At 46.4% G+C, this 25,962-nt stretch overlaps 1 protein-coding gene across 1 annotated transcript; it reads left to right on the forward strand.

The window, feature by feature from the left end:
• The first annotated feature begins 13,528 nt into the window (after nucleotides 1–13,528).
• Nucleotides 13,529–14,007, forward strand: HSPE1 (heat shock protein family E (Hsp10) member 1). The gene has a single exon (XM_045561372.1). It carries the CDS (start codon nucleotides 13,582–13,584, stop codon nucleotides 13,888–13,890), a length of 309 nt encoding a protein of 102 aa, XP_045417328.1. The 5' UTR covers nucleotides 13,529–13,581; the 3' UTR covers nucleotides 13,891–14,007.
• The last annotated feature ends 11,955 nt before the right edge of the window (nucleotides 14,008–25,962 follow it).

Below are 25,962 nucleotides of genomic sequence, written 5' to 3' on the forward strand. Positions count from 1 at the left end.
TTCTCTGGGGTATTTTTTTACATGTTAAGCTGCCCAGATTTGTGCTCCTTGTTCCAAGTCCAAGAATCCAACAGTGCAATTTGATAACTTGCTATTTCCATCCCTGCTAAGAAATACATGTGTAGTTGAGACGTTGCATACTTTTCTTAGCGAGGGAGGGAGGGACTTTTCACGCCGGTCATGAAACAGCCTCTTGCACTTGGCGTCTGGATGGCACTTGCCAGTTCTGAAATAATAAGCACAGTGAACAGGAGTAGGGCGCTTTGCAGCACCCAGAGTGCTACAGGGATTCATCCTCTCCTGCCCTCCCCTGTGATGTGGGGACGATGTGATCATTTCAGTGCCAAGGACTCCAAGGCTCAGGGAGGTTAGATGCATCACTAAGGTGGAGCTGGGCTTCAACTTATGCATCTTTTCTAACTCCCAATTCTAGGCTCTTTCTAATGAGAATTGCCAGATTTAGCAGGGGAAAAAAAAAAAGACACCCAGCTAAATTCAAATTTGGATAAACAATGAATAATTTTAAATATGCCCATGGAATATTTGGAGCATATATATATATGTACACTAAAAAATTATTTATTGATCTGAAATTCAAATATAACTGGGGATCCTGCATTTTATCTGGCAGCCCTATTTCCAATGCGCCAGCTGGTTTCCCTTAAATATATCAAGGTATAAATTCTCTAAGTGCAAACTGTTGGACCCTGGCTGAAACCTCCAGCAGCTAAGTTTGTTTTGGATGATGTGTTTGAAATGTGAATTGGGGGATTTTTTCAGACGGAGCAGGCACTCTTCAGCCACCACGGTCCCCACGGCTCCTTGTGTGACACCAGCAGCTTCCCAGCTGTACGTGCTGCCTGGTTTTCACGGCTTCTGAGCCAGGCACTCCCATCCCAGCCTTTCTAGGCCTTGCTCCTTTATGGATTCTGGTTGGAAGTTCCCACTGCAGCTTCATGAAGCCCTCTTATGGGTACCGTCTTGAAGAAGGAAAGAAAATTTGCCAAGGGATGCTGACGGGCCAACGTGGCTTTAACAGCTGCGATCTCCATCAATACCCTGGGAAGTAGGCATGGTCACTCCCATGTCTGCAGAGGAGGACACAGAGGCTCAGAAAAGATAAGTCATTGGTCACATCACACATCCAGCAGCAAGAAGGGGATTCAAGCCTGACTCCGACGTCCTATCTTTCTACCCATGATCTGTCGATCGTTCTTAAAATTCATTCATTCGTTTCCATGACCAACATTTGCTGAGTGACAGCCACGTACCTGGCACTGTGCTGGATCAATTGTCTAGCTGGCTATTTTTACTTCTTTCATTCGGGAAGGACTAAGTCCAAAACTTGAAAGGCATTTGAGAAGGCCTTTGGCTATTCTAATCCAGAAATACAGGGATGGGTCTGGGTTTTTATTTTTTAAGAACCCCACATCTTGGTGGAAAACACTCTTCTCATTTTGTGCCTATGATGCCGCTAAATTGTCCCCTGGATTTATTTCAAAGCGAAAAGAAGCAGCAAAGATTGCAATTCTTATGCTGTAGTTGCTCTTTTTAACTCAATTACGTTTTGACAATTCGGAATGAAACTCGGGGGCATGTCTTTGTTTAAGCCGTGGGCCTTGCATCGGAATAGTCAGCTCAAGGTATATGGCCAGTGTCAGGACTAACAATCTTTGACAAGGGCATTTAGCGGTTGTAATTCAAATCTAATTCAGAACATCTTAGCACCGGACCTGTCAGGCCCTTGAAATGCACTATAACTACAAAACCAAGGGCAACAGTCCCAAAGCCAGCTCTGTGCGGCCTCAAGTTGATATGTCAACAAGAGCAGTTACAATTAGGGGTTCTTTCAAGCATACTAAACTAATTTACAGTACTCTGGAAAAGTGGGAAAAGGACCTGAGGCTTAAAATCCCAAGACTTCTAGATTTCAAATCCACAGCACATAAAAACACAATTAGAGTCCAGCACAAAACAGCGCAGGCTTGAGTCTGCCTTTGCAGTTAGATGTGTACCTTTGGCCCTTAAGAATAGATACACTTAAAAACGCATGCATGTATGTAGTTAAAAAAGTAATAATAGTTGACTCCCAACCACTGGAAAAAAAAAAAACAAAACCCTTGTCAGATCTTATTAGGATCATGCTGTGGGTTTGTTGAGCCCTAAATTGGCAATGCACCTATTTATTATTTGTGGATGCTGCTTGTAATCGAATCTGTTGTAATTGGGAAGTGTTTCTTCTTGATGGGGTTCCACAGCTGGCCACAAAGCACCCAGAGCCAGTGTGGCCTAGGTGGCTTGAACTGGGATGAGACGCCGGACTGGAAGAGGGACACAGACAAGATTACAATGACCAACATGTAATTTTACCATCAAGATAAAGCAGGGCCCGAGTTCCAAGCGCTCTGGTGATTCCAGGCAGCTGTGCACGTTTAAGAGGCACTGCCTTAACGCTGGGACAGAGGCTAATGGGAGTGTTTGCAGATTTTGCTTTTATGATTTATCTACTTTTTATGCACAACAATATAGACCCTCCACTCGGGGGACTCGTAAATGTGATTTTACTTCCCAAATTACAAAGCTAGTCAATTATTCGGGAATGAGTCATTCATTCAAAAGTGTCAGTAATGTGATGTGTTAACCATCAGGAAATTTTACACCAATTGGAATTATAAACACCAGATTAAAGAAAAAAAGGAAAAGGGGAAAGAAAAAGAAAAAGAGAAAATCTTAGCAGCAGTTAGCTCTAATATTTACTAATGCACCTCCTGTTAGGAACGACATTTGGGGGTAAGTGGAGAACATGTGGGTGAAGTTTGTTCTTTCCTGCCTCCTTATTTCCATCCTCAAGCTGAAGTTCTCTGAATGCATTTGATTTGTCTGCAAGACAGATGGATGGTGAGACACCCCCCGGCCTCCCGGCTCGGCGACTGAGGGGACGAGACTGAGCCGGGGCAGAAGGAGTGACGGGTTCATGCTCACATCCTTGCTAAGCCTTGTCGGCTTGTGGGATGGGCCGGGGACTGGAGGGACCAGCTGGGCCAGGTCTTGGGGACCCTTCTCTGTGGTCCGTGCCATCTACCTGGACTCCCTCTCTCAGGGTTCTCTCCCTCTGCAGGGGGCCGACCGCGCAGTTGCTGAACTGGGTGCTTCTATTTGATCCCAACATCCATAAACTCTTCCTTGCAGGCAAGCCTCTTGGAAAATTGTGGTTTATAAAGATTTTTTTTAAACTTTTTTTTTGTTGGGGGGGGGGTCATTTTTCTTCCTTCTACAGATACAAATCCATAGCATAAAATACCTTTAATTTTGGAATAAAAAATAACAAAATTCAATGAGCAAGATGTGTAAGTCAAAGATGTGAAAAAGAGTACTTTGTGAGCTCAAGGAAATCAAGAGGAAAATATTAATGGGGAAAAAAGGGCTGGTATTCTGTTTACATTTTTGCAACGACATTTGTAAGTGGGATGTTAAAGGCTAATTTTTGTAAATGTAAAGCCTAAATAAGATAAATGTAAATATATATAAAAATATGAAACGACCAGATTTGATTTAGCCCGTTAGTTGAGGAAGCAATCAGGAAGAGGTGACAACTGGCTCAAGGGCAGGGACGTGGTACAGGCCATGAAATGAAGCCACAGATGGATTCAAAACTGGTGTTTCTGAAGGCAGAGGCAGGTCTAGGGCCCAGCCTCTGGGTCAGGCTCGAGAGGGTCGGGGTGACCTCACCGTGTGCCAAGGGCCCAGTGACGCTTACTCACAGCTTGGGAAAGTGTCCACCCAGGGCCCTCTGCCAAGCCGCTGGCAGCCAGCCAGGTTTCACTGGCAGGGGCGCACCTCCCTTTCTGTCCCTGCTTCCTGCCTCTTAGTAGTTGCCCATGTGGTATCCCCAGACCAGAAGCAGCACCCCCTTAGCCATGTGCATCCCACGGCCCCTGAGGCCAGGTGTCTCATCACCCCACCTCCAGTGTCAGCTCTCACTGTCCCTCCCAGCCACCTGGGAGAGCCGAATGTTTGTGGCCACTTTCTCTGTGTCTCAGAAAAGGGCCGGAGCAGTCGCTTGAGCCAGCGTCTCCCTGAAGGGCTCTGCAGAAGCCTGATTTTAAGGATTCTTGGTGGCATAAGATGGGGACACGCTGCTTTAAACACAGTTAATCTGCTTTCCTATGTTTTGTTTTTCCTCCTGACTTTCTCAGAGCCCTGGATACACTGTTTGTCACGATTTTCCCAAAGGAAAATATAATGCGCTGTGTTTCCCAAACTCGTCCACAGAACTCCTTCTCTCTTGGTCCCCTAGGAAACAGCTGCAGGGGCTGGTGTTCCATGGGCCACACACGGGGGAAACTGGCTTATGTCATTGCTATGGAGAAAGGATACAGGAGCCTCTGCATTTCAGACAAATTGCTGGCTGGGTCCAACGTGTGAGGGAAAGCCAGGGCTGGGAAGGGCTGTCCCCAGACCTCTGCTGCCCAGTCTATTGCCATGATATCGTAATGGGGCTCGGGAAACTGGCCCCACCTCCGAAGCACGGCCGGCTCCCAGCAGCGGTTGCACAGGAAGCAACCTGGGGAGGAAGTATAATGCAGGCGTACAGACTTGGCCTCAGCCCTTTAGTCCAGCTGTGTGACTTTGGATTTGCCGTGTAACTTCTCTGAGCCTCAAGGCTCCCATCTGTGAGCTGGGAATTATGCCCTATCTTGTTAGCTGCAGCTGGAAATCATGGCAGCGATATCAGCATAGCTCTTTAGCATAGGGGACACCCAGGGAAAGGGGTGGTGGCACCGTTAGCACTGTTGCTACCGGTAGGTTAGCTCCAGCCATTTCTGTCTGAAAACCTGTGTCTGCCTGCCTGGCATGGCGGTCACAGTGAGACTTCCTGCCTGTGATGCTGGGAGCAGACACAGACTCCTGGGATCTGCCAATTTTAAACAAATCCCTGAATTCCAGAGTCTCTTTATTTGGAATCCAAAAGATTCTTTTTACAGAAGCAAAAGCCAACTTTTATTTTCACTGTAACAAAAGCAGATTTAAAAAGAAGCCTGCTTGCATACCCATATGAAGTTCTTAGAGAAGAAAAAAGCGACTTGTGTATATATTTATGGCAACAGTTAGGACCGGAGTCAATACCACTGTTGATCACCTTGTGTAGCCCACACCTTCCTGCTCTGTCTAGGGCTTCATTTAATAATGAGGTTCAGAGAGGCCGAGTGACTTACAGCAGCTCACACATCCAGGAAGCAGTGGGACGGGGAGACGAGTCTGGCGCTGTCCAAACTGAATTTTCCTTCTGGAACACCACAGTGGCCCCTGCTCCTGAGAGTGGAAAACAAGCCTTTCAGACCAAATACGGATGTAGGAGAAGCCAAAAGGCATGTTCTCAAGCGAACCCCTCTCCTTGCCCTGCTGTCCATGTCCCACAACCCGCTCCCTGCTGTGGTCTGAACGTTTGTGTCCCCCAAAATTCACATGTCGAAATCCTTACCCCCAAGGTGATGATGTTAAGATGTGGGACCGTTGGGAGGTGACTAGGTCATGAGGGTGGAGCCCTCGCGGATAGGATTAGTGCCCTTACGCAAGGGACCTTCTCGTCCTCGAGCTCCGTCTCGTCCCTCCACACATAAGGTCACAGTGAGAAGTCGGCCATCTAAGAGGAAGCAGGTGCTCACCAAACACCTTGACCATGGACTTCCCACCCTCCAGAACTATGAGAAATGAATTTTTGTGATTTATAAGCCCCCCAGTCTATGGTACATTGTTACTGCAGCTTGAATGGCCAAAGATACTGTCTGTCTCCGCAGGTGGTTCCTCCCGCCACCAGCTGGTCCAGGCCGGAAGCCTCAGAGCTGCCCTGACGTCTCCCTCTCCCGCCCCCCCACCCCGCCATCTCCCGGGAGTCCATCTCCTCAGCACGTCTTGAATCTGTCTCCACGTTCATGCTTCTCCCTCCCCACCCCCTGCCCCGATCCAGGATTGAATCATCTCTCAGTTCACTGTCGACATTGGACCCCAGTCAGCCCCTGAACTCTGGTCCTCCCTGCCTGTTGTTTGACAACATGGTCTTTCTTTAAAGTTTTTGATTCTTTTAATTTATGAAGAGGTGATACGTGCACAAGATTCGAAATTCAAAAAGTGCAAAGAGTGTGTGAAAAGTTAGAGACTTTTCCATCTTTGTCCCTGAGCCACAGTCAACAGTTACCCTAAAGTCTGTATGACTTATGCATGTCATTGCAGTCACTGTTTGTCTTTTCCTTCACGAACGGGAGCGACTTACACACGCCGCCCTGCACCTTGCTTTCTCTTTTCAATATAGCCTAGAGATCACTCCATGTCAGCTCACATGGCGCTCAAGCATTCTTTTAAGATCCATACAGTATTTTACTATACACATGTACTATATCTTATGTAAAACTGTATCTATTTATATTTAGTGATCCTGATATACTTGCACTCTATGTGCCAGGCTCTCTTTAAGAGCTTTTCAGGTATTAATTCATTTGAACTAAATGCAACCCTATGAGACATGTTGTCGTGTTGTTTCCATTTTAAAGATGAGAAAACAGAGGCTCAGAGAAATCAAGAAACTGAGGCTTCCCAGCCAGTCAGTGGCAGAGAAGGAATGTGAACCCAGGTAGTGCAGCTGCAGAGTGTGTGTTTGCGTTAGTTTCCTGGGGCTGAAGTCCCACGAAGTGAGTGGGGGCTAGAGGTCCCAGATTAGGGCCACACTTCCTCTGGGATGCTGGGTAGACTGTTCTGAGCATCCTTCCTGGCTGGGGTGGAGGCTGAGATTCTTGATACTCATTCGTCTGCAGCTGCATCACCCCGATGTCTGCTTCCGTTGTCACGTGCCCATCTTCCCCCGTGTGTCTCTGTCATTGCACGGCAGTCTCTTTGTGTCTCTCCTCATCTTAGAAGATCACCAGTCCCACTGGATTAAGGGCCTCCTCCTCCACCTCATCTTACCTAATTACATCTACAACCACCCTATTTCCAAATGAGGTACGGGAGATGTGGACTGCCACATATCTTTTGGGGGGACACATCTGAACTCATAACAGTGCTCTTAACCATCACCTGATGGTTAACGGGCTTACCCTTTGCTTCCGCTCTTTTCCTGTTACAGATGAAAACCCACACACATGCATAGCTGCAGGATGAGTTCCTAGAAGAGAGTTGTTGGACCAAGGGTACACGCATTTGACTTTGAACTCACACTGATGAACTGTTCTTCACAAAGGTAGAGAATTATTACCTCCCTCAACATATATAAAAATATACTTTCTGGTATTTGTAAATTTAGTAGATAAAATAGAATCTCATTGTACTTTCATTTGCATTTCTTTTATTAAGAGTGAGTTTGGACCAGGCATGGTGGCTCACGCCTGTAATCCTAGTACTTTGGGAGGCTGAGGCGGGAGGATCATTTGAGCTCAGGAGTTCCAGATCAGCCTGAGCAAGAGTGAGACCCCGTCTCTACTAAAAATAGAGAAATCAGCTGGATGTGGTGGTGCGTGCCTATAGTCCCAGCTACTCAGAAGGCTGAGGCAGGAGGATTGCTTGAGCCCAGGAGTTGGAGGTTGCAGTGAGATATGATGATGCCACTGCACTCTACCCCAAGTGCAGAGTGAGACTCTGTCTCAAAATAAAAAAAAAAAAAAAAAAAAAGGAAACTGAACCCTCCTACTTATTTCCCTCCTTCATACCAAAAAAAAAAAAATTTTAAGTGAGTTTGAGCACCTTTTAATATGTTTAAAACCCATTTTTCTTTCCTTTTTGTGAACTATTTGTTCACTCTCTTTGTTCAATTTTCTATCCAGAATTTGTTCTTTCACTGAAGGATTTATAGAAGCTCTTTAGAAATGAAGAACCTCAACCTTTTCTCTGTGATATCAGTTGCAAATATTTTTTCCTCCACTTTGTAGTTTGTCTTTTGATGTTATTCATGTTTTTTTCCAGGCAGAAATTTTTGCTTTTACATAAATTTTCTTCTTACATAATCAAATTTATCAATTCTTGCTGCTTCTGCATGTGTTGTATAATCTTCCCCAGCACCCATCTGATTGTGTCCCCAGCTGAGCAGATCTCTGAATGGCTCCTCATCCATCGCACCAAACCCAAGCTCCTTGGCACAGCCTCCAGACCCCGCCTCGGCCCCCTGACACCGTCCTGCGCCAGTCCTGCTGAGTGAACTCTCCGTGCACATGTACCCTCGCGAGGTTTGACTCACATTTTCTTTCTGCCTACTCTGGTCTTGCTGGCGAAATCCTACTCCTCAAGCCCAGCTTGCGCTGGGGGTGGCCACTCCGATCTCCCTGCAGCTGAGAACAGCTGCCAGGAGGGCAGCCGCGGACGCCCTGGCTGCTGAGCCTTCGGGACCCACCATGCACGTGGGCCCAGGATGCTCCTCCCAGCCCGACACCCAGTGTGGCTGGGGATCTGCCCGACAGGGCGTGGCTGTGACTTAAGCATTTGTAGAAATGCTATTTTCATGGCTTTAAATAGTCACTAATTTACATGGCCGCGTGCCAGAGGTTGTGGGACGTTACTGGCTTATGTTTTGAAAACATAGGAAATGGCCCAGTGGGGTGTGAAATAAGTATTTTCCACGGCTTCTTTCACAGATAAAGCCCACCAAATGGATTGGACGCTTCTAGAAGAAAGCACAGAAGAGGGCGTCTCTATGGAAGCATTTCTACAGAAGGACTCAGCAAGTTTTATCTTCGGCCTTTCAGCAGAGCCCTGTTTTCCTTGGCCTTTCCTATCCCCCCGTCCTCCCTCAAACTGAGAACTCTAGGAACCAGGGCAGGGAATGATCGACTCAGCCCATGGGGGCTTCCTGGAAGAAGCAGCACTGGAGCTCAGTCTTGAGAATGGCGCCACAAGACTGCAGGGGAGGGAGGCTCAGGGAGACCAAGGGCAATGTGGCCCTCACTTTGTGGGAGACGGTCCCCTTCGTGTTTATTGTCCTCCCGGGACTCTAGGGTTTGGTTCTGGGGTGGGAGCCCTTGTTCTCTTGCTGGTCTACTCTCCATCTGCCTCCTCCACGCCCCTGAGTTCACCCTTCCTCTTTAACCCTCTCCACTCCTCACACAAGGACGTTCTGACTCTGAAATCTGGAATGTGAAGTCCTCTTCTGTACCTGGTGCTGAGCCTGAAAGCACGTGGGGGACGTGGATCAGACACTTCCCTGCAGACTGTGGATACACAGAGGCTGCCGTGGGGGGAACGGTGGGCTCCCCTGTCCCCAGATACAAGTCTCCGTCCTAAGCCCTGCACCCTGTGTGGGAGCTTAACTGAAAGTCGGGTCTTCCCAGATGTGACACGGTGGGTCCTAAACCTAATGACAAGCGTCCTCACGACAGACAGAGGAGAAGACGCTGACAGACACTGACAGTGAAGTCGGAGGCAGGGACCCGAGTGACACAGCTGCAAGCCGAGGAACATCTGGAGCCACCAGACCTGGAGAGGCGAGAAGAGACCTTCTCCTGGCTCCTTCAAGGGGACGCGGCCCCTCTGACACCTTGACTTCAGACTTCTGTCTGTGGGAGAATAAATGTCTGCTGTTTTCAGACGCCAAGTCTGTGGTGACGTGTGACAGTGGCCCTGGGAAACACAGTCCTCACCCTGCATCCACTGCCCCCAGATCTGCTGCTTGACGTTGGGGAGATCCCTTCCAGAATCTCCCACCCCTCTGCCAGAGGAGGGCTTGCCCCGGCCAGCACACCCCGTCTCCCGCACAGCACAGCGGGCAGCCGGGAAGGGGGTCCTGTTTCTACTCCCCCCATCCCACCGCTGTCCCTACTGCTGACCTGCACAGCCTGGCATCAGAGCTACCAAGAGACGCTGGCATCATTCTAATGAAACCAGTACTTCCTTACATTCCAGAACAACCGACCATATAACTAGAATTGGTTATGGAATCTGAGGAAGAAAGGTTTTGGGGGTGAAAATCTTCAGGCAGGGAAAGCGCAGGAGGCATTTGTTGGTTACCTGGAACACAGGTTCTCTGTCCTCAGAGTCACAGAAGTCACCTGGGGTAGTTTTTTTAAAAATGCTGGTTTTTAAAATTAGAATCTCTGGGGCCCAGGGTCCAGGCATGGGTATTGTTTGAAAAGGTGCCCCCAACAATTTTAATGTGCAGGCCACACACACTGACTTGAAGGGGACCAGCAGCAGCGTCCTCGCGGGGGAGTTTGGTGGCAGTGTCATATCCTCAGCCCACCCAGACCTCCTCGGGCAGAACCTCCTGGCGGGGGCCCTGCAGCCTGTTTTAAGGACTCTTCCGGGGGCTTCCGCTGTGTGCCCCAGTTTGAGAGCCACTGTGCTCAGGAACCCCACCTGCCTGCTCTGCTACCCCTCTCCAAATAGTTCTGCAGCTTTGAGTGTCTTCAAATTCCGTATGGTCTCCACAGGGGACAGGCTGTTTATCGTTAATGATAACAATGCAAGTGGCTAACATGTTCGCTGCCCCCTGCTCTGAGGGACATTATTTCTAGGTATGTCTGTCCACCTTCGGGGGTGGGCCACAGTGGGGGAGCCAAGCTGGCCTCCAAGTGGTTTCCCTTTGGTTCCCGGCCCCTGGCAGCAGCAGATGTCCACTCTCCCCTGACTCCTGTGTGCCAGGGTCCAGTCGCTCCTAGTTTCTGAGAAAGGACAGTCCACCGTCCCCCCACCGGATGGTGCCTCAGAGGATCTCCAGCTGGCGTCCTGGCCAGAGGTCTCGGGGTCTAGAGTCTGGTTTGATGTGGGCGGGGCCGGGAAACCTGCGCTTGGGTACCAACGAGGAAGAGGGCAGTAGGCAGAGAGAAAGCCTGGATTAGTCCTTCTGGGCACGACCTGCTCTCGCTGTGCCGCGGGTGCTGGTTAGATGTTTTTCATGCAGAACTTACTTAGCTCTCACAACAGCACTGCGAAGGGGGTACTACTATTATCCCATTTTACAGATGAGGGGTCCTCGGGTCTCTGAGGTTTAGAAACTCTTCTAAGGCAGGCAGGACTCTAATCCAGGAGGTCTGGCCCGGATCCCAGGTCCGGTGACGACTGCAAAGCTGCCCCTCGGGGATGGGCGCTGGGGTCGGGGCAGTTCTCAGCCGTGTGATCTTCTGGAACGTGTGTGTGGAGATGGGAAGGGACAGGAGAGCCTGTGTCTGCAGCCAGACGCAAAACACGTCCTAATTAAGGGGAGTGCAGGGTCCTGGGCGGGCAGGGTCCCGGTGGCAATACCAGGGGATGCACCTGGGCTGCTTCCGGTTTCATGGTAACCTGCCATCCACAGAGGAGCCTGTCGACCGTCTTTGCTGTGCGTCTCATGGTCTTGTTTTCACACCACCTTCCTGCTCTGTTTTTATGATAGTCTTAACAGTCGTCAGCATACGATCGTAACAGTTGTTAAGAAGGTGCTGTTTTTGGAGAATGTGTTCACGGCCCCGTGCCCAGCCGTGGCATTGGAGAAGGCAAGTGAGGCTTCCACGTTAATGGGTAGAACGAGGGCCCTACTTGGAGATGTCTGCGGCTGAGACGTGAACTTTAGAGACTGGGATGTGTGTCCTGGGAGCGTAATAATAGCTCACTAAATGCTTGTTAGTGAATTTTATGAGCATGTATTGGTTTGATTGGATAACTACATCTTGAATGCCTAATGCTCTCTGCCAGAAACAGAGCCAGGGTTACTAGTGACATAAAATGAGTAAGACACAGACCTAGTTTGTGTGTCAGGAGAGACAGACATTTGAATACCCAATATGTGTCCTACAGAGATATGTTCAGATGCCATGGAAACAAGAAAAAGAGGTCGGCTAATTCTGCCAAGGGCATCTGAGTTGGCTTTGCAGGATGGAGGATATTTGAAGGATGAATAGGGTCTTGAAGGATGCATAGGAGTTCAGGAGGTGGAGAAAGTGTAGCAGGATGATGGACAGGGAGGATCGTCTACACAATGACTGCATGCCCCGGCCCTCGTCCATCTGGAGGGTCAAAGTGACTGCCCTCGCTGGTGAAACGTGAGCACACGTGGAGTGTGCCACCTGGGTTGCCGTGATAAAGAGAGGAGTACACCATGTCCTTAAACCCTCTCTCTGCCCACTGGCTGGATACAGAGGATTCCAAGTTCCCAGGGATGGTGGAGCCTCCAAGATGGGAAGGGCCCGGATCCCTGCATCATTACGTGGAGGAGAGCTGCTCGGCAAACGAAAACACATTGAACTACTGAGGAAGCGAGAAGTCAAATTCTCTAGTGCTCTGCCCCTGCAATTTGGGACTTCTTTGTTACAGCAGCGGCACTTCCATAACTTATACAAGCATAAGCCTAAGTCCGGCGTGTGTGTGTATCGGGGAAAGTAGTGGGACATTGGCCCAGGAAAGGCCAGTGAGACCTAACTGAGAGCAGCCTTGAATGATGCATATGGGGTTTGAATACTTCACTTGAGATGTTTTCTCTGGAAAGTTCGTAGAGCAAGCAGTGGTGATAATGGAGAGATGGAGCTGAAGTCTGTGGAAGGGGCTGGAAATTTTGCTCCCAGAGGTAACTGAAAGTTGGTTGTACCCATAGCTTGATTAAAAAATACCCAAACCTCTCTTTTGCTGTGCAGTTGTTCAAAGCAGGCAGGCTCCAGCTCGCCCATAGATTAGAAATATTTTAGTGGTAAAAGAAATCTCCCTCCCTTTAATTTAATTTCTTTCAACGTGTTATGAATGACTTCACATTAATGAAGGCCTTTGAGCTCCTCAATTAACTGTGACTTTAGCAATATTATTACTCTAATGCTTTCCACGCAGACTTGCTTCTCCATTCATTGGAAAGGATTGCTGCTCACTTCCCAGCTCATTAGCATGCATAAATATGGGTTTAATTTACAGATATGTAGTAAATGTCTGGTGGAAATAACTGCCCCTCTTTTTAAGACCGTTTACACATTTATTTTGGAAAATGCATAAAGAATTTCTGACTTTTGCGAAGAGATTTAAAAGTTATGTAAGAAAAAATATGAACGACAGCATCATGACGCAGAATACAGGACTCAATCCGTCACCTAAGAGTCAGGTGTTTGGGTTCAAGTCCTGACTCTGTCCTTAACTTGTTCTATGACCTGTGGCAAAGTTTTACTTTCCCGTCTTTGAAATGAGGGGGCTGCTTTGGACTAGCATTTTCTTAAGTTTGGTCGATGCACCACTGGTGATGTATGAGATATTTTAATACGTGGATGCACATTTTAAAAACAATAATAATTATATATTTATTATAACGTTTAATAAAACAACATAAATAGTACATCAAACCCATGAATTTGTTTGGATTACTGCATCATTAAGATTTCCCTTTAAACAAAATTAATGAAAACTTTTAAAGGGAGGCAACTTAAAGAAAAAATAGGTAAATAATTTAAGTTCTTTGTGAGTGTTGTGAAAATTGTAATATACGCTAATGACTAGACCTGGGCAAATCGTGGAGCAAGTGCTTTCCTAGATCGGATGATCTGTGGCCTGTCGGGCCTCTGGTCCCATCGGCTCCTCTTTAAGAAAGTGAACCCCGGGCTCTTCTTGCAGCAGCTGCACGAGCGCGGAGTACGAGCTGCGGCGGCAGGAGTCATGGCAGGACAAGCATTTAGAAAGTTTCTTCTGCTTTTCGACAGAGTATTGGTTGAAAGGGGTGCAGCCGAAACTGTAACCAAAGGAGGCATTATGCTTCCAGAAAAATCTCAAGGAAAAGTGTTGCAAGCGACAGTAGTGGCCGTTGGATCAGGCTCTAAAGGCAAGGGTGGAGAGATTCAACCAGTTAGTGTGAGAACTGGAGATAAAGTCCTTCTCCCAGAATATGGAGGCACCAAAGTAGTTCTAGATGACAAGGGTTATTTCCTATTTAGAGATGGTGACATTCTTGGAAAGTATGTAGACTGAAATAAACCACTATTGAAATGGCATTAACATGAAGCTCATTCCACTGAAGTTCTGAAATCTTTCATCATGTAAATAATTTCCATGTCTCTCTTTTGTAATAAACTAATGATGTCTAATCTAAACTGCTGGAAAAAAAAAAAAAAAAGTGAACCCAGATTGAACGATTTCTCTCATTATGATCCAGTGTAGTAGTTTGCAATAGCTACTTCCAGAGTGTTCTCCTCTCTGGTTCTTGGGGTGCCAACTCTTGCTTACTCTCAAGGTGATTTGTTTGTTCATGAGGTTTACAATTTTTTATTTCCACCTCATCTCCCATAGGCATTGTTTCCTGTGGGAATCCTGTGCACTTTGGGGTATAAAATCATCTCTGTAGAATGGTCTTTGCAAGTCTCACTTGTGCCAGACTAGTTTTTGTGTTAATGTGTCAGTTTAGGGTTCAAATGTCTTACGGGGAACATAAAATTTGGCTCAGGGTAACAATTTCTAGAAGGTGGGGTTTTTTTTTTTCTTTTCTCCTATCCTGGGCTGTGGACATGTGGCAAGCTCCCTGGCCATTTCTCTGCTAGTGGCTTTATGCAAGAACCTTCCTGCTGCTACCTCTTTACGCAGGTCTGAGGCCTCTGCTCTTGGGATGAGGACAGAGAGATGGGGAGTGACAGCTGATAAGTCACTGGTGTCATGGGAAGCCTATGAGGTCCATAGATTGGTCATTCATTCATTCATTCATTCCGAATGCTGAGCATCTGCCATGTGCCAGGCTCTTTGCTGGGTCCTGAGGGAAAGATCTCTCAGAATTTATCTTCTAATAGGACCAGGATTACAATTTTAGCTCTACTATTTACTTGCTGTTAACCTTGGGCAAATTACTTAGCTTCTCTGAAGTTTGATCCAGTACAAGGTGAGGGAATGGCTTAGTATGGACATGCATGTGCTTTAACAAGAGGAACAGCAGGGTACGTGGATACAGGTGGGTTTCTCAGTTTCACAAAGGGCCATTTGAAAGTTCTCTTCTGCTGGTTTCAAATTCATTTTGACGAAACAAAATAGATGCAAGGGCATCCGCTGAGAGCAGGCAGGGAGGAGAGGGTGTTGGCAATTTGAGAAGAGGAGAAGCATGGAAGGGTCAGGGAAAAGGAAAAGCATTGCTAGCAGCCCCAAGAGCCCACCTGAGGCGTTGGGATCCTGAATTCAAGGAGAGCCCAGCCAGCATGGTTGTGGGCCTTTCCCTAGCCATGCTCAGCCGCGTGGGTGCCAGTGTAGAGTAGGCAGTTCCAGTCAATGAGGTCGTAATATAAATTATCTCTTCAATCCTCACGACAGAGCATAGAAGCTATTTCATGCCCATTTCACAGATGAGTAAACTGAGACTAGAGAGGTGAAATGACTTATCCAGATCATAGCTGGGAAGGGGCAGAGCCAGGATTAGAAAACAAGACTGTCTCCAGAGCTTACACTTTTAACCCTTATAGTGTGCTCGGGTAGCTGCTATATTACCTTTGAAGGGAGCTTCACATGATTTTGATTACTTAATCAGCTGGAAACTCCGATGCAGTATCCAGAGGAGCTGTCAAATTCTAGATCTGATTCTGCTACACGTTTAACAGTAGCTTCAGCCACCTCAATTTTTTCTCTGCGATTCTCCTCTCTAACATGAGGGGGTTGATCTGGGGGCCTCTCTGCTCCTTTCCTGCTCTTTGATTCTAAGAGTTTCTCTCTCTCCCTCTCTCAGAAATGTAGCTTGGTGTCCTGCACAAGCTCAACCCCGCGTGGACTCGAGGTCCTTCTTGTTTGGTATCTTTTCTACCACTATCTCCAAAATCTGGAGCCGATTGAAAGCAAAGATCCTTTAGAGTGGAAATCAAGGCACACCGGGCAGGACAGCTGGGTCAGGGAACTGCCGCCCACCTCACCACGGAGTTTGCAAGCCCTGTCAGATGGGGGCACTTGCTTTGTCACCGTGCTGCCCCCATAATTGCAATAGGGTCTTTTGTTATTAAACAGACCCAGCCAAAACAAAAGGGATACTGTTTCCTTTATGAGTAATGTGCTAACTCACCCCTGGAAAGAAAAAGAAAAGTTCAAGTCCAGCGTAGGGACTGAGACAGCATAAGATTTATTACAAAGGCTACAGAAATTATTCCGCCTTCACAGCACTTAAATTGTCTAATTATTCACAGCTGTTTTCGATTTGGCTCAGGTTGTTAATTAAGGGGTGTGCGTCTTCCCCTCCCTCCGCAGGCGGCCACCTGAAGCCTCACCAGGCACCACACAGAGGAGCTGGGGCAAAAGAGAGTCCCTGGCTTGGATGCGGAAATCCTCTGCACAGCGGCCAACCTGCTTTTGTCCATTAGCCTCTCACTGAGCTGGAAATAAAGTTTAGGAGACACTAATTTCCTTCCCACAAGCAAGGGATGCTGACTTGAGGGATTACCTACAGAGGGACACACCTGATTCCTTGACCTCCCCCGGGAATGCAAGCACCTGTGATCACCGCAGATATTCTTGGGAGCCACGGCGGAGGTGGAGCAAACTAGAGGCTCCCTCCATTCCTGTCTAAGTCCAGCACACAGATGCGGGCAGGTTGGCCCTCCCACCTGCATCTCACTTCCCAGCCTACACGCCGCTCCACTCTGCAGCCCTCATTCCCTTCTGGTCACCTCCTCTGCACACCTCTTGTATCTCCTTGCCTCGGGTATCTATTCTGCTTTGATTTCGAGTTAGGTGATTATAATCAATATTTGTTCAACAAACATGAAATGGGCATCTGCTATGTTTAGGACACCGAGCCAAGCACTAGGATTTTAGAAATGAGTAAGATGTGTTTGATTCCTCTCTAGATTGTAAGCTGTAAGGTACAGTACCCTAATCACCTTTAACCCCTCCCCAGTGCTTAGCAGAGTGGCTGGTATACAGTAGGTGCTCAATAAATACATGCTGACTAAATCAATGATTCACAGAATATTCTGGCTGAAAGGGACTTTGGTGATAAGTCTATACTTTTAATTAAATAAATTTTAAAGCTTTTTTTACTTAAACATAAAGTATATTCATTTTAGAAAAATTGGAAAAGAGAAGAAACTAGACATCACCTATAATCCTACCTCTAAAACATAACAATTGTTAACAGTTGATTATATATCTTTCCAGTCTTTTTTAAAGGATATCATACATATTTTTAAACAAAATTGGGATCCCATTATTATATTTACCTTTTTATGTCTTGTTTTTAGCATTATAACCTTATATTAACCATACATTAAATATTTTTCTTGTAATTAAATTCAATCAAATCATTCTTAACAAATATGCTGTATTCTATTATATATTTTTACTATAATTCTTTTTGCCAGTTGTTTGAATAAAGTTGTTTTCATTTTTTTCCTTTGTTATTGCATATAATGCTCAATTAAACATCCAACTTTTTATAAAGGAGAAAAGAGAGATGTGGAGGGGTGAAATGATTTATCCGAGGGTTTTCTCTCAGCTCCAAACTCCTTCTTCTACTCTTCCATGTGATACTGGGCCTGGGATTCTGCAAACCACATTTCTGCTTTTCTATCGAAGAATGAACAGATGGACAAATGAGAAAATGAATGTGATAAATCTCTGAATTGACTGGAAAAAAATAATATTGAATGGGCTCTTTGATGGCTGGGGACTGAGTGAGCCTAGAACTATCTATTCATGACTTTGAAATGGAAAGCGAGGCTTCAGTTCTCTGCATTGTAAGTTATGGGGGACACAGAATACAATATAAAAGACAATTATGTAAAGACAGGCACGGAGTGAGTCAAAGCAGGCAGATTCTGTAGGGGAATAGACACCTGAAAGAAGTGTCAAAATTACTTGACACACAGAGAAATAGGAAAATATGACCCAATATCAAGAGAAAAAACAATCAGTAGAGAGTGACCTCAACATGGTAGATGGTAGACAAGGATTTTAAGGCAGCTATGATAGCTATGCTTAATGATGTAAAGGAAAATATGCACTTAATGAATGAAAAAAGAGAGGAAACATCAGCGTAAAAATAGAAACAAACAAAAATATAATACCTGTAAAATACAATACCTGCAATGTGTAGATGGTAGTTGAAGCCATGGGAATGAAAAATATTGCCCTAGATAATGGAAGAACAGAAATTGATAGGAATCAGAACTAAGGTCCTACTTTCATAGAATATAAGTTTTCTCAGCTTCCAATTCCTTATCTCTATGGAAATAATAATATCTACATATACTTTCTCACTTGATAACCAAGAGATCCTTTGAGATAGGTTTATGATTTTTTTTTTTCTTCTTAGCCAAGAAAACTGAGGTTTCTATAGGTGGGAAAAACATGATCACTCTGTATTACTGAGAATACCCTGCATGCCAATTGCTGAATTTATCTTCTTGTTTATCCTGAAAATAGCCTTATGAAGTAGTTGTGCTTATTAACCCATAAGTTACAGCTGGAGCAATTGCTGAGTCCAGAGAGTTCAAGCAGCTTGTACAAGATCACTCTGTGCCCAGGACAGGCTATAGCCAAGGATGGAACTCAGATACGCACAGAGCAATAATAAAACGCTCTACAATTTAGGATTTGAGTCTCACTTCTCCACGAACTAGCTGTTCCGTTGTGTGTTCCCTGAGAAGAGACAGTGTGTGCAGCAGCTTAGGCTCTGAAGTCAGCCTGGGTTCAGATCTAGCTACGCAAACTTAGGCCTCCACGGTCTCATCTATAAAATTGGAGTAGCAGTAAGACTCACCTTGTAGATTTGTTGCGAGGATTAAACAAGGGAACACACGCACAGTACTTGCAATATTGCCTGGAAGAAAGCGAGGGCTCGTTAAATGTGAGCTATTCCCGATGGCAGTGTGACAGAAGGGTAGCAGACGCAGTCACTGCCATGCCCTGACCACTTCAGTGCCCACCGCCCATTTCTCTGTCGGCTCCCGCATCTCTTTGCCCCGGGGCTCTCCCTCTGAGCCTGCACACAGGTGTGCAAGCGAGGCCTGCACGAAGGGCCGAGGATTTAACGCCTCCCAGGAGCAGCCCGCAGCGACGGCTGGGGGAAGTTGGTGGATAAATGCCCCAGCTCCCTCACCCCTAGGCGGGGTGTCCCAGGTGTATATTCTGCACGGTTTCCCAGAGCTCCCTGGGGGGACTGAGCGCTGGTTGCCCCATGGTAGTGGGCTCCATAATTCATCACTTACTGGCCCCTTCCTTCCCTGTCTCACTTCCCCCGATCCTGGTGTCTCCTGGAATCGCCTTCAGAATGAATCACCTGCACTTGAGTCCTTGCCTCAGGGTCTGCTTCTCTGGGAACACCAATAACAACAAGTAGCGTCATTTTTAACCTCCTTCTGTGTGCCATCAACTGTGCTAAGCACCTGAAACACATTATTTCATTTTCTCTTTTCAAAGCAGTGGATGTGGAGAGCACTGTGGCCCTCGCTATATTCAGGCGGAGAAACTGAGACTCGGCGTGGTGATAGGATTTGCCCAGGAAGTTGGGGCAGAGTAGCGATTCCATCTGAGGGGGCTCTGTGTTCAAAGCCCGTGTTTTTCCCAGCGTGGAATGCTGGACGTTTCTTAGGTAGAGTTTGCTGTGGGACTGAGCGGATTTCAGGACGGGGGACTGTCACAGAGTTGTCCTTGAGGTCTCCTGGAACCGGAGCAGAGTGTCCTGCCTGAGGGAGGGTTTATGGGGCCAGTCACAGGCATTCAAAGACTGGCCAGGACAAGGTGTTTAGCTCCAGGCCTCCTCCTGGGACTGTGCCTTCCTCCACAGGCCCACTCTGCCCCCTTCAGTCTGCTGTCTCTGCTTTGCTTAACCGTCTCCCAGTGGCCGTCTGTGGAGAGGACGGGAAACCCAGCCCCCGAGGGAGAGACGACAAGCTCAGACTCTATCAGGCCATGAGGGAGACAGGACTGTGTAATGGGCAGGACAGGGTGCTAGGTGTCTGGGGACCCAGGTTCTAGTCCAGGTTTTGGCTCCTTTTAAGCCATAAGACCTTGAGTAGGTTCTGTCTTGTCTCTGAGTTTTTGTTTTCTCTAGTGGGAAATGACAAGTTTGGTCAAGTTATAGACACAAATTATCTGAAGGCTGGTCATGTAAATGGGCAACGTGAACCAAGTGTGAGACAAAAGGGAGGATAGAGGACTACGGCACAGTTGCCTAAAGACAGTAAAAATTAAAAAAGGCTGGGTATGCTGGCCAAAGCACATTTGTAGGTAGACAGCCCTTGGACTTGCTGTTTGAGACGTTTGGACTAAATGTCCTCTAAGTCTTTGAGGTTTTTTTTTTTTTAGTTCTTCATTAAATGTTATAGATGCCAGCAGTTACATAGAATCATGTTTTTGCAAATAATATATTTCCTTTCAATAAAACGCCTGCCTTTTGAATAGTGTCATGAGGAATGGGTTTTAGAGACGGTGCCCTCAGAATCCTCCGACTATGCTGCTTCTCTGCTTACAATCCTTCATGCACCCCAAATGTCTCTCGAGAGCCTACTGTGGACGGGCACCGTGCCGCGTGCTGGGGACATATCAGAGGACAAGCCAGAGTGCCTGGCCTCAGGAAGCCTGCCTGCTCGCAGGGACGAGAGCTAAAAGGCAAACTGAGCTAACATTAAAATATAATGCCGGGTATTGACGAGTGCACGGAAGAAAGCAAAGCAGGACGAGGAGACAGAGAATGCACGGTGGATTTTCAGGTAGAGATTCGCGCCGAGGAGGTGTCCTTAGAGCAGAGACTCAGCTGGAGGGAAGGAGTGAGCCACAGAGAGTGAAGTGACCTGACAACCTGGCCGTGGTTGGCTTTGCTTTTCAAATAAAGCCCAAATTCCTTGGTATGATGTTCCAGGTCTTTCCCGATCTGCTCCTAGTCTATGATGTTCTAGGTCTTCCCCGATCTGCTCCTTGTCTATGTAATCATCTTCATTTCTTGACAATTCCCAACTTCACACCAAGCGTCAGCTGTTCTGGACCATGAACAGTTTCCCCGCAAAGATGTGTTGTTCTGTCCCCTTCTATCGGGTCTGCTCTGCTCACGTGCGGGGAGCCATGGGTGGGTCCACCAGAGGCTCTGCCCTACAGGGAGGGGAAGGGGCGAATCGATGACAGAGGTGACTGTCCGCAGCACTCCAGGGGCAGCTCAGGTGGACAGAAAGCCCAGGGGGAGCACGAATGAAAAAGATCATGAGAGTGTCACCCCACTGGGATTCACAGAGTAACACTGTGCATGTTTGGGCTTGGTGGTCTTGTCTGAACATGGTTTGCTTTATGCCACCAGCTCAGGGTTTATCCAGAAGGATTCTGTGGTCAAATTTGAGAAAAGCTGCATCCCATCCCATGCCCCATATGGAGATTCACTGTAACCTTTGGCATAATAAATGCTCTGAGAAGTCCTGTAATAAAGAAATATGTTGAGCTTTACTTTGAACTAGCATTTTCCAAACCTGTCTATCAGCCAAAGTCTCCCCTGCATATTCTATCTATTAAGTTCTCTCAGAAAGGCTGCTGGGCAGTGCACGTGGGGAACCCGGCGCTGGAATCCCTGGACATCATTAGCAGGTGGAGTTTAGTGAGGGATGATTATCTAACTCCATATACTTATAGTCCTTTTTGACCTAGGTTAGAATCGCCACCAAAAAACACATGGTATGTGCTGAGTGGAAATATTTATGCTTTATTTAATAATGACCTGTAACTGTATATGAAAGGAAAGCATAGATGATTGAACTGGGAGCTATATTCCCTTTAAAACTATTTCTTTCCTTCTGTTATTGCTGCTGATAAAAGCTTAGCTGGTTGTCCTGCTCAGTGACAAGCAAGATTCCACTGCTCACCTGCGGGCAGCCCTCCGAGATCCAGGTCCAAGGTCAGGAGATGGTGGAGCCTCCCGAAGGAGCAGCTTAGGTAGGAAAAGGGGGATTGATAAGAGAAACCTTCCCAGAACCCTCCTGAGACCCCAGTAACCATCACTAGATTGAGACCCCCTCAAGGACAAGATCAGGGTTTACGCATCTCTGTGCCCCTTACATTACACAGAACCTGACACACAGTAGGTGTACAGTTGAGCTTTGCTGAGTGAGCGAGTGAGTGAATCAATGGGTCCCCCTCTGGCTTTCTTTTGCATTTGTACTTCCTTAACACTTGATTGTTCACTTATTCACTTATGAAATATTTCCAATGCCCCTACTGTGTGCCAACGCAGATGCTTAGGGATGTCCAATACCTGACCCTTTCCCTAAAGAGTTCACAGTTTAGTTGCCTGTAATGTTTTCATTTTAGGAGGTCCTTCCAGCTCTGGATTCTGCCACTCTAAGATTCTACAGTTCTGTCATTCTAAAACGCTGTTATTCTAAGATTCCCTGATTCCACAACTCTCCTCGCGAGCCCTAGACATCTGCCTTTATTTTGGATCCTCTATCGGACTAGTTATCTAAATAGGAATCTTCTCAGTTCATTTATTTGTGAATGTGTATCAAGCGTCGATGAAGAGGTCACCTCTAAGAAATTTGTAGATTCAGTTCAAGGTCAATTGAAGCTAACTGTATTAAAGTAAGATCTTATCTCTCCCCATGAAATATTAGCCGTTCTTTTTGAAAAAAAGAGAATTAGGCCAAAATAGTTCACATAAAGAAAAAAAAAAAAGGACCTCATTACTGCATATATTTACGCATATGCTCATTTGGTGGTTTCTTCTCTTAATTATGAACAGCAGGCAAAGATCTAGGGTCATGCGGAGGGTATGTTGCGTATGGACTTGGCCACAGGCAAAGTTCATAGAGGGTAGCACCCGAGAGTTGGAACACAGCAGGGAGACCACTGGGCCAGCCGGCCACTCGCCCAAGGCCACATAGGAGGTGGCAGCAGAGGACAATCCTGAGTCGGTTCCTGCCTCCTGGTCCAGCACTCTTCTCCTGGAGTCCTCCTGAGGCTGGCCAGAGAGATGGAACAAGGTCATCGCAGGCCCGGGCTCTCTATCTCCCCGTGCGTCCTCGGACGCTGGGAAGGCAGCTTGGCAGCCCCCGCTGGTGAGGGACAGAGCAACACCGTAGAAACGCGCCGGCTGCGACTCCGGGGGCTTTAGCACCAACTCCCGCTCAGCTGGGCTTGGGGCATCCCTTCTCTTCTCTGAACCCTGTTTTCTTCAACTCTAAATTAAGAATGTTGAAGTAAATGATCTCAAAATCAAAGTGCTATGAATCCCCATTTATGTTCATGGTGGTTTCTTTAAAGAAAGTTATTAATTATGCAAATAATATATTAATACATGATATACTATGTGGTACATCTACAAATGTGAATACATTGTAGACAAGGCTGAAGTCCGTTTTTACCACTCCCTCCCTTCCAAATCCCATCCTGCTTCCTGTGCAACTGCCCCTGAGAAACCATCGTCGGCTTGGTTCGCATCCATGCATTTATACACCATATATACACTGTGTAATTTCATCTCTGTGTCCTCATGGTGTTTGATTTTTGTTTCTTTGTTTGCTGTTACCATTCTGTACTCAGCTTTTCACTCAACAATATGCCTTGAAGAACTTCCTATGCCATTATTTTTGATTATTTGCAATATTTCAATTATTCTCAATATTTTACATTATTGTTTTGTAGTCAACTGCATAAATTTATCTCAAATACATATTTGGCCATTCCTCTGTTGGTGGTCATTTATGTTGTTTTTCTTTTCTTTTCTGTTTTTTACTAACTTTAATTTAATGGTTAATTTTTTAAATGCTACTTTATATATTCCATTGGCTGTTGCATCATAGATTCAGAAGCTCAAGTCAGAAATACAGTACAATGGGCTGGGCGTGGTGGCTCATGCCTGTAATCCCAGTATTCTGGGAGACTGAGGAGGGAGGATCACTTGAAGTCAGGAGTTCAAGACCAGCCTGAGCCAGAGCGAGACCCTTTCTCTACAAAAAAAAAAAAGAAAGAAAGAAAGAAAGAAAGAAAGAAAGAAAGAAAGAAAGAAAGAAAGAAAGAAAGAAAGAAAGAAAGAAAGAAAGAAAGAAAAGAAAAGAAAAATAGATAAATTAGCTGGGCATGGTGGCGCATGCCTGTAGTCCCAGCTACTCGGGAGGCTGAGGCAGGAGGATTGCTTGAGCCCAGGAGTTTTAAGTTGCTGTGAGCTATGATGATGCCATTGCATTCTAGCCGGGGCAACAGAGCAAGACTCTGTCTCAGAAAAAAAAAGAAAAGAAAAGAAAAGAAAAAAAGAAATACAGTACAATGAATGAGTTCTCTTACCTGAGAGTAAAATAAAGTTTCATAGTCATCCCTCAAGTCACAGTAGCCGGCTGTTGACCATAGACATGTCAGGAATGCCAACAGTAGAGACTGCCTGTGACCTCTACTCCTTAGTGTTGACAGTCAGAAGTTGGTGAGAATAGATTCTTCTTCCTCTGAGATTGGGAAGATAACCACTCTGCCTTATAATTGATATGAGAGAGTCCAAAACTTCCATAATCATATTCATTATACTGGCAACTACGGTTAAAAAGTGACCACCTAAAATTTAACAGGCTTCCTGGAACATACATATTCTTAAGAACAAAAGACAGCTGCCCATGAGTTTGCCCTTTCAGTGGGTTGCTCTGTTGAGATACTCTTCCATTGGCACATGCGTATAAGCATACATACGTGGATGGGTTTAGGTAATTTCAAATATTTTTTGAATGACCTCTAATCACTTAGTATTGTAGTCATTACTGACAAGACCGTAAAATTACTCCATCTGACCAAATCCCTCCACTTCCCGGTAGATACAACTTCTTACCTGAAAGTTTTGGATTGGTGGGGGGCTGGGGGCGGTGCCTGAATGTCTGCAATGCCCCATAACATTTTGGGAGAGAAAAAGAAAATGCAAGTATATTTTAAACTGGAAAGAAACAAAGCAAAAATCAGCTCGAAGTAGGAGATTTTAGTATTGCAGGCACCAGTCTGTGTCTGATAGCTTTGGGCCAGGCAACTTTACAGCGATCACACAGGCGTGACCGGTTAGAAGTCTGATGGGACAGTGCAAGGCAGTGGCTGTCAATGCACTTTTCAAATGCCAGCTGGAAGACCACAGAGTTAACAGCCATGATGCTAGTTGTGTTTGCTCATCTTGCTTATTTTCCATTTGCCCAGGTAACACTGCAAGGAACAGCCTTGCTCTCGTCTCCTGTGGCAAGTGAGCATGTGTCGCTCTCGTAGAAGTTATGGCTGAGAACGACAGGCAAGGCTGGGTGTCTGCTCTGACACTATGCCGTGCAGCGGGAGTGGCCCGGGAATGACCTCTTTCTGGCTGCTGCATTTCTCTCTCCTCCTTCCCTGTGCTTCTGCATCCAGTTCTCCTATTTCTGGATCCTCTGCCTCTTGAGATCTGTATGAGTCGGGACTCTTGCTGCAAGTGTCTGGAAGCCCGACTCCTACTGGCTCAAGAAGAAAGGGAATTTGTAGCTGCCTTGGCTGGGGAAGTTATTGGGGCGGGTCCCTGAATGAGTAGGCTACCAGAACCCTGTCTCTCTCTTTATTTTTCTCTTACGTTCTCTGCCCAGCTTTGCTCCCTCCTGGCAGCAAAGATAGCTGATGAAAGCTCTAACATCCCATCCTTCCAGCTCTTGGACTACAGCCTCAGAAATCCCAGGAAAGAACTCTCATTGGTCCGTGTGAGTCATATGCCCTCCCTCGAATCCATCAGAGTTCAGAGGGAGGGAAGAGGGAAGAGATACTGTGATTGGCCAGGCCTGGGTCGCACAGCAGCACCCTCCTATGCTCAGGGTGTCTGTTGTCAGAAGAAGAAGGGAGGAGAAGCTTGCTAGGCTCACAAAAGCATTAGCTACTCCTTCATTTCCAGAATGTCTGCTCAGAGCCCTCATAATCCTATAAGACTTAAAAAAGCAGAATTCTTTGTTCCTACTGACCAAATCTTACTATTAAAGCAAAGGCCTCAGAGAGAAGGAAGAATAATACTAACATTCACTGGGTAGCCACACTGGCCTGACACTGTGCTGGACATTCTCCTTTAACTTAATCCTTACTAATAACATATGTGACAGACATTATTATGCCTATTTTACAGGTGAG

This window comes from Lemur catta, chromosome 1, assembly GCF_020740605.2.
Source record: "Lemur catta isolate mLemCat1 chromosome 1, mLemCat1.pri, whole genome shotgun sequence".
Taxonomy (NCBI): Eukaryota; Metazoa; Chordata; class Mammalia; order Primates; family Lemuridae; genus Lemur; species Lemur catta.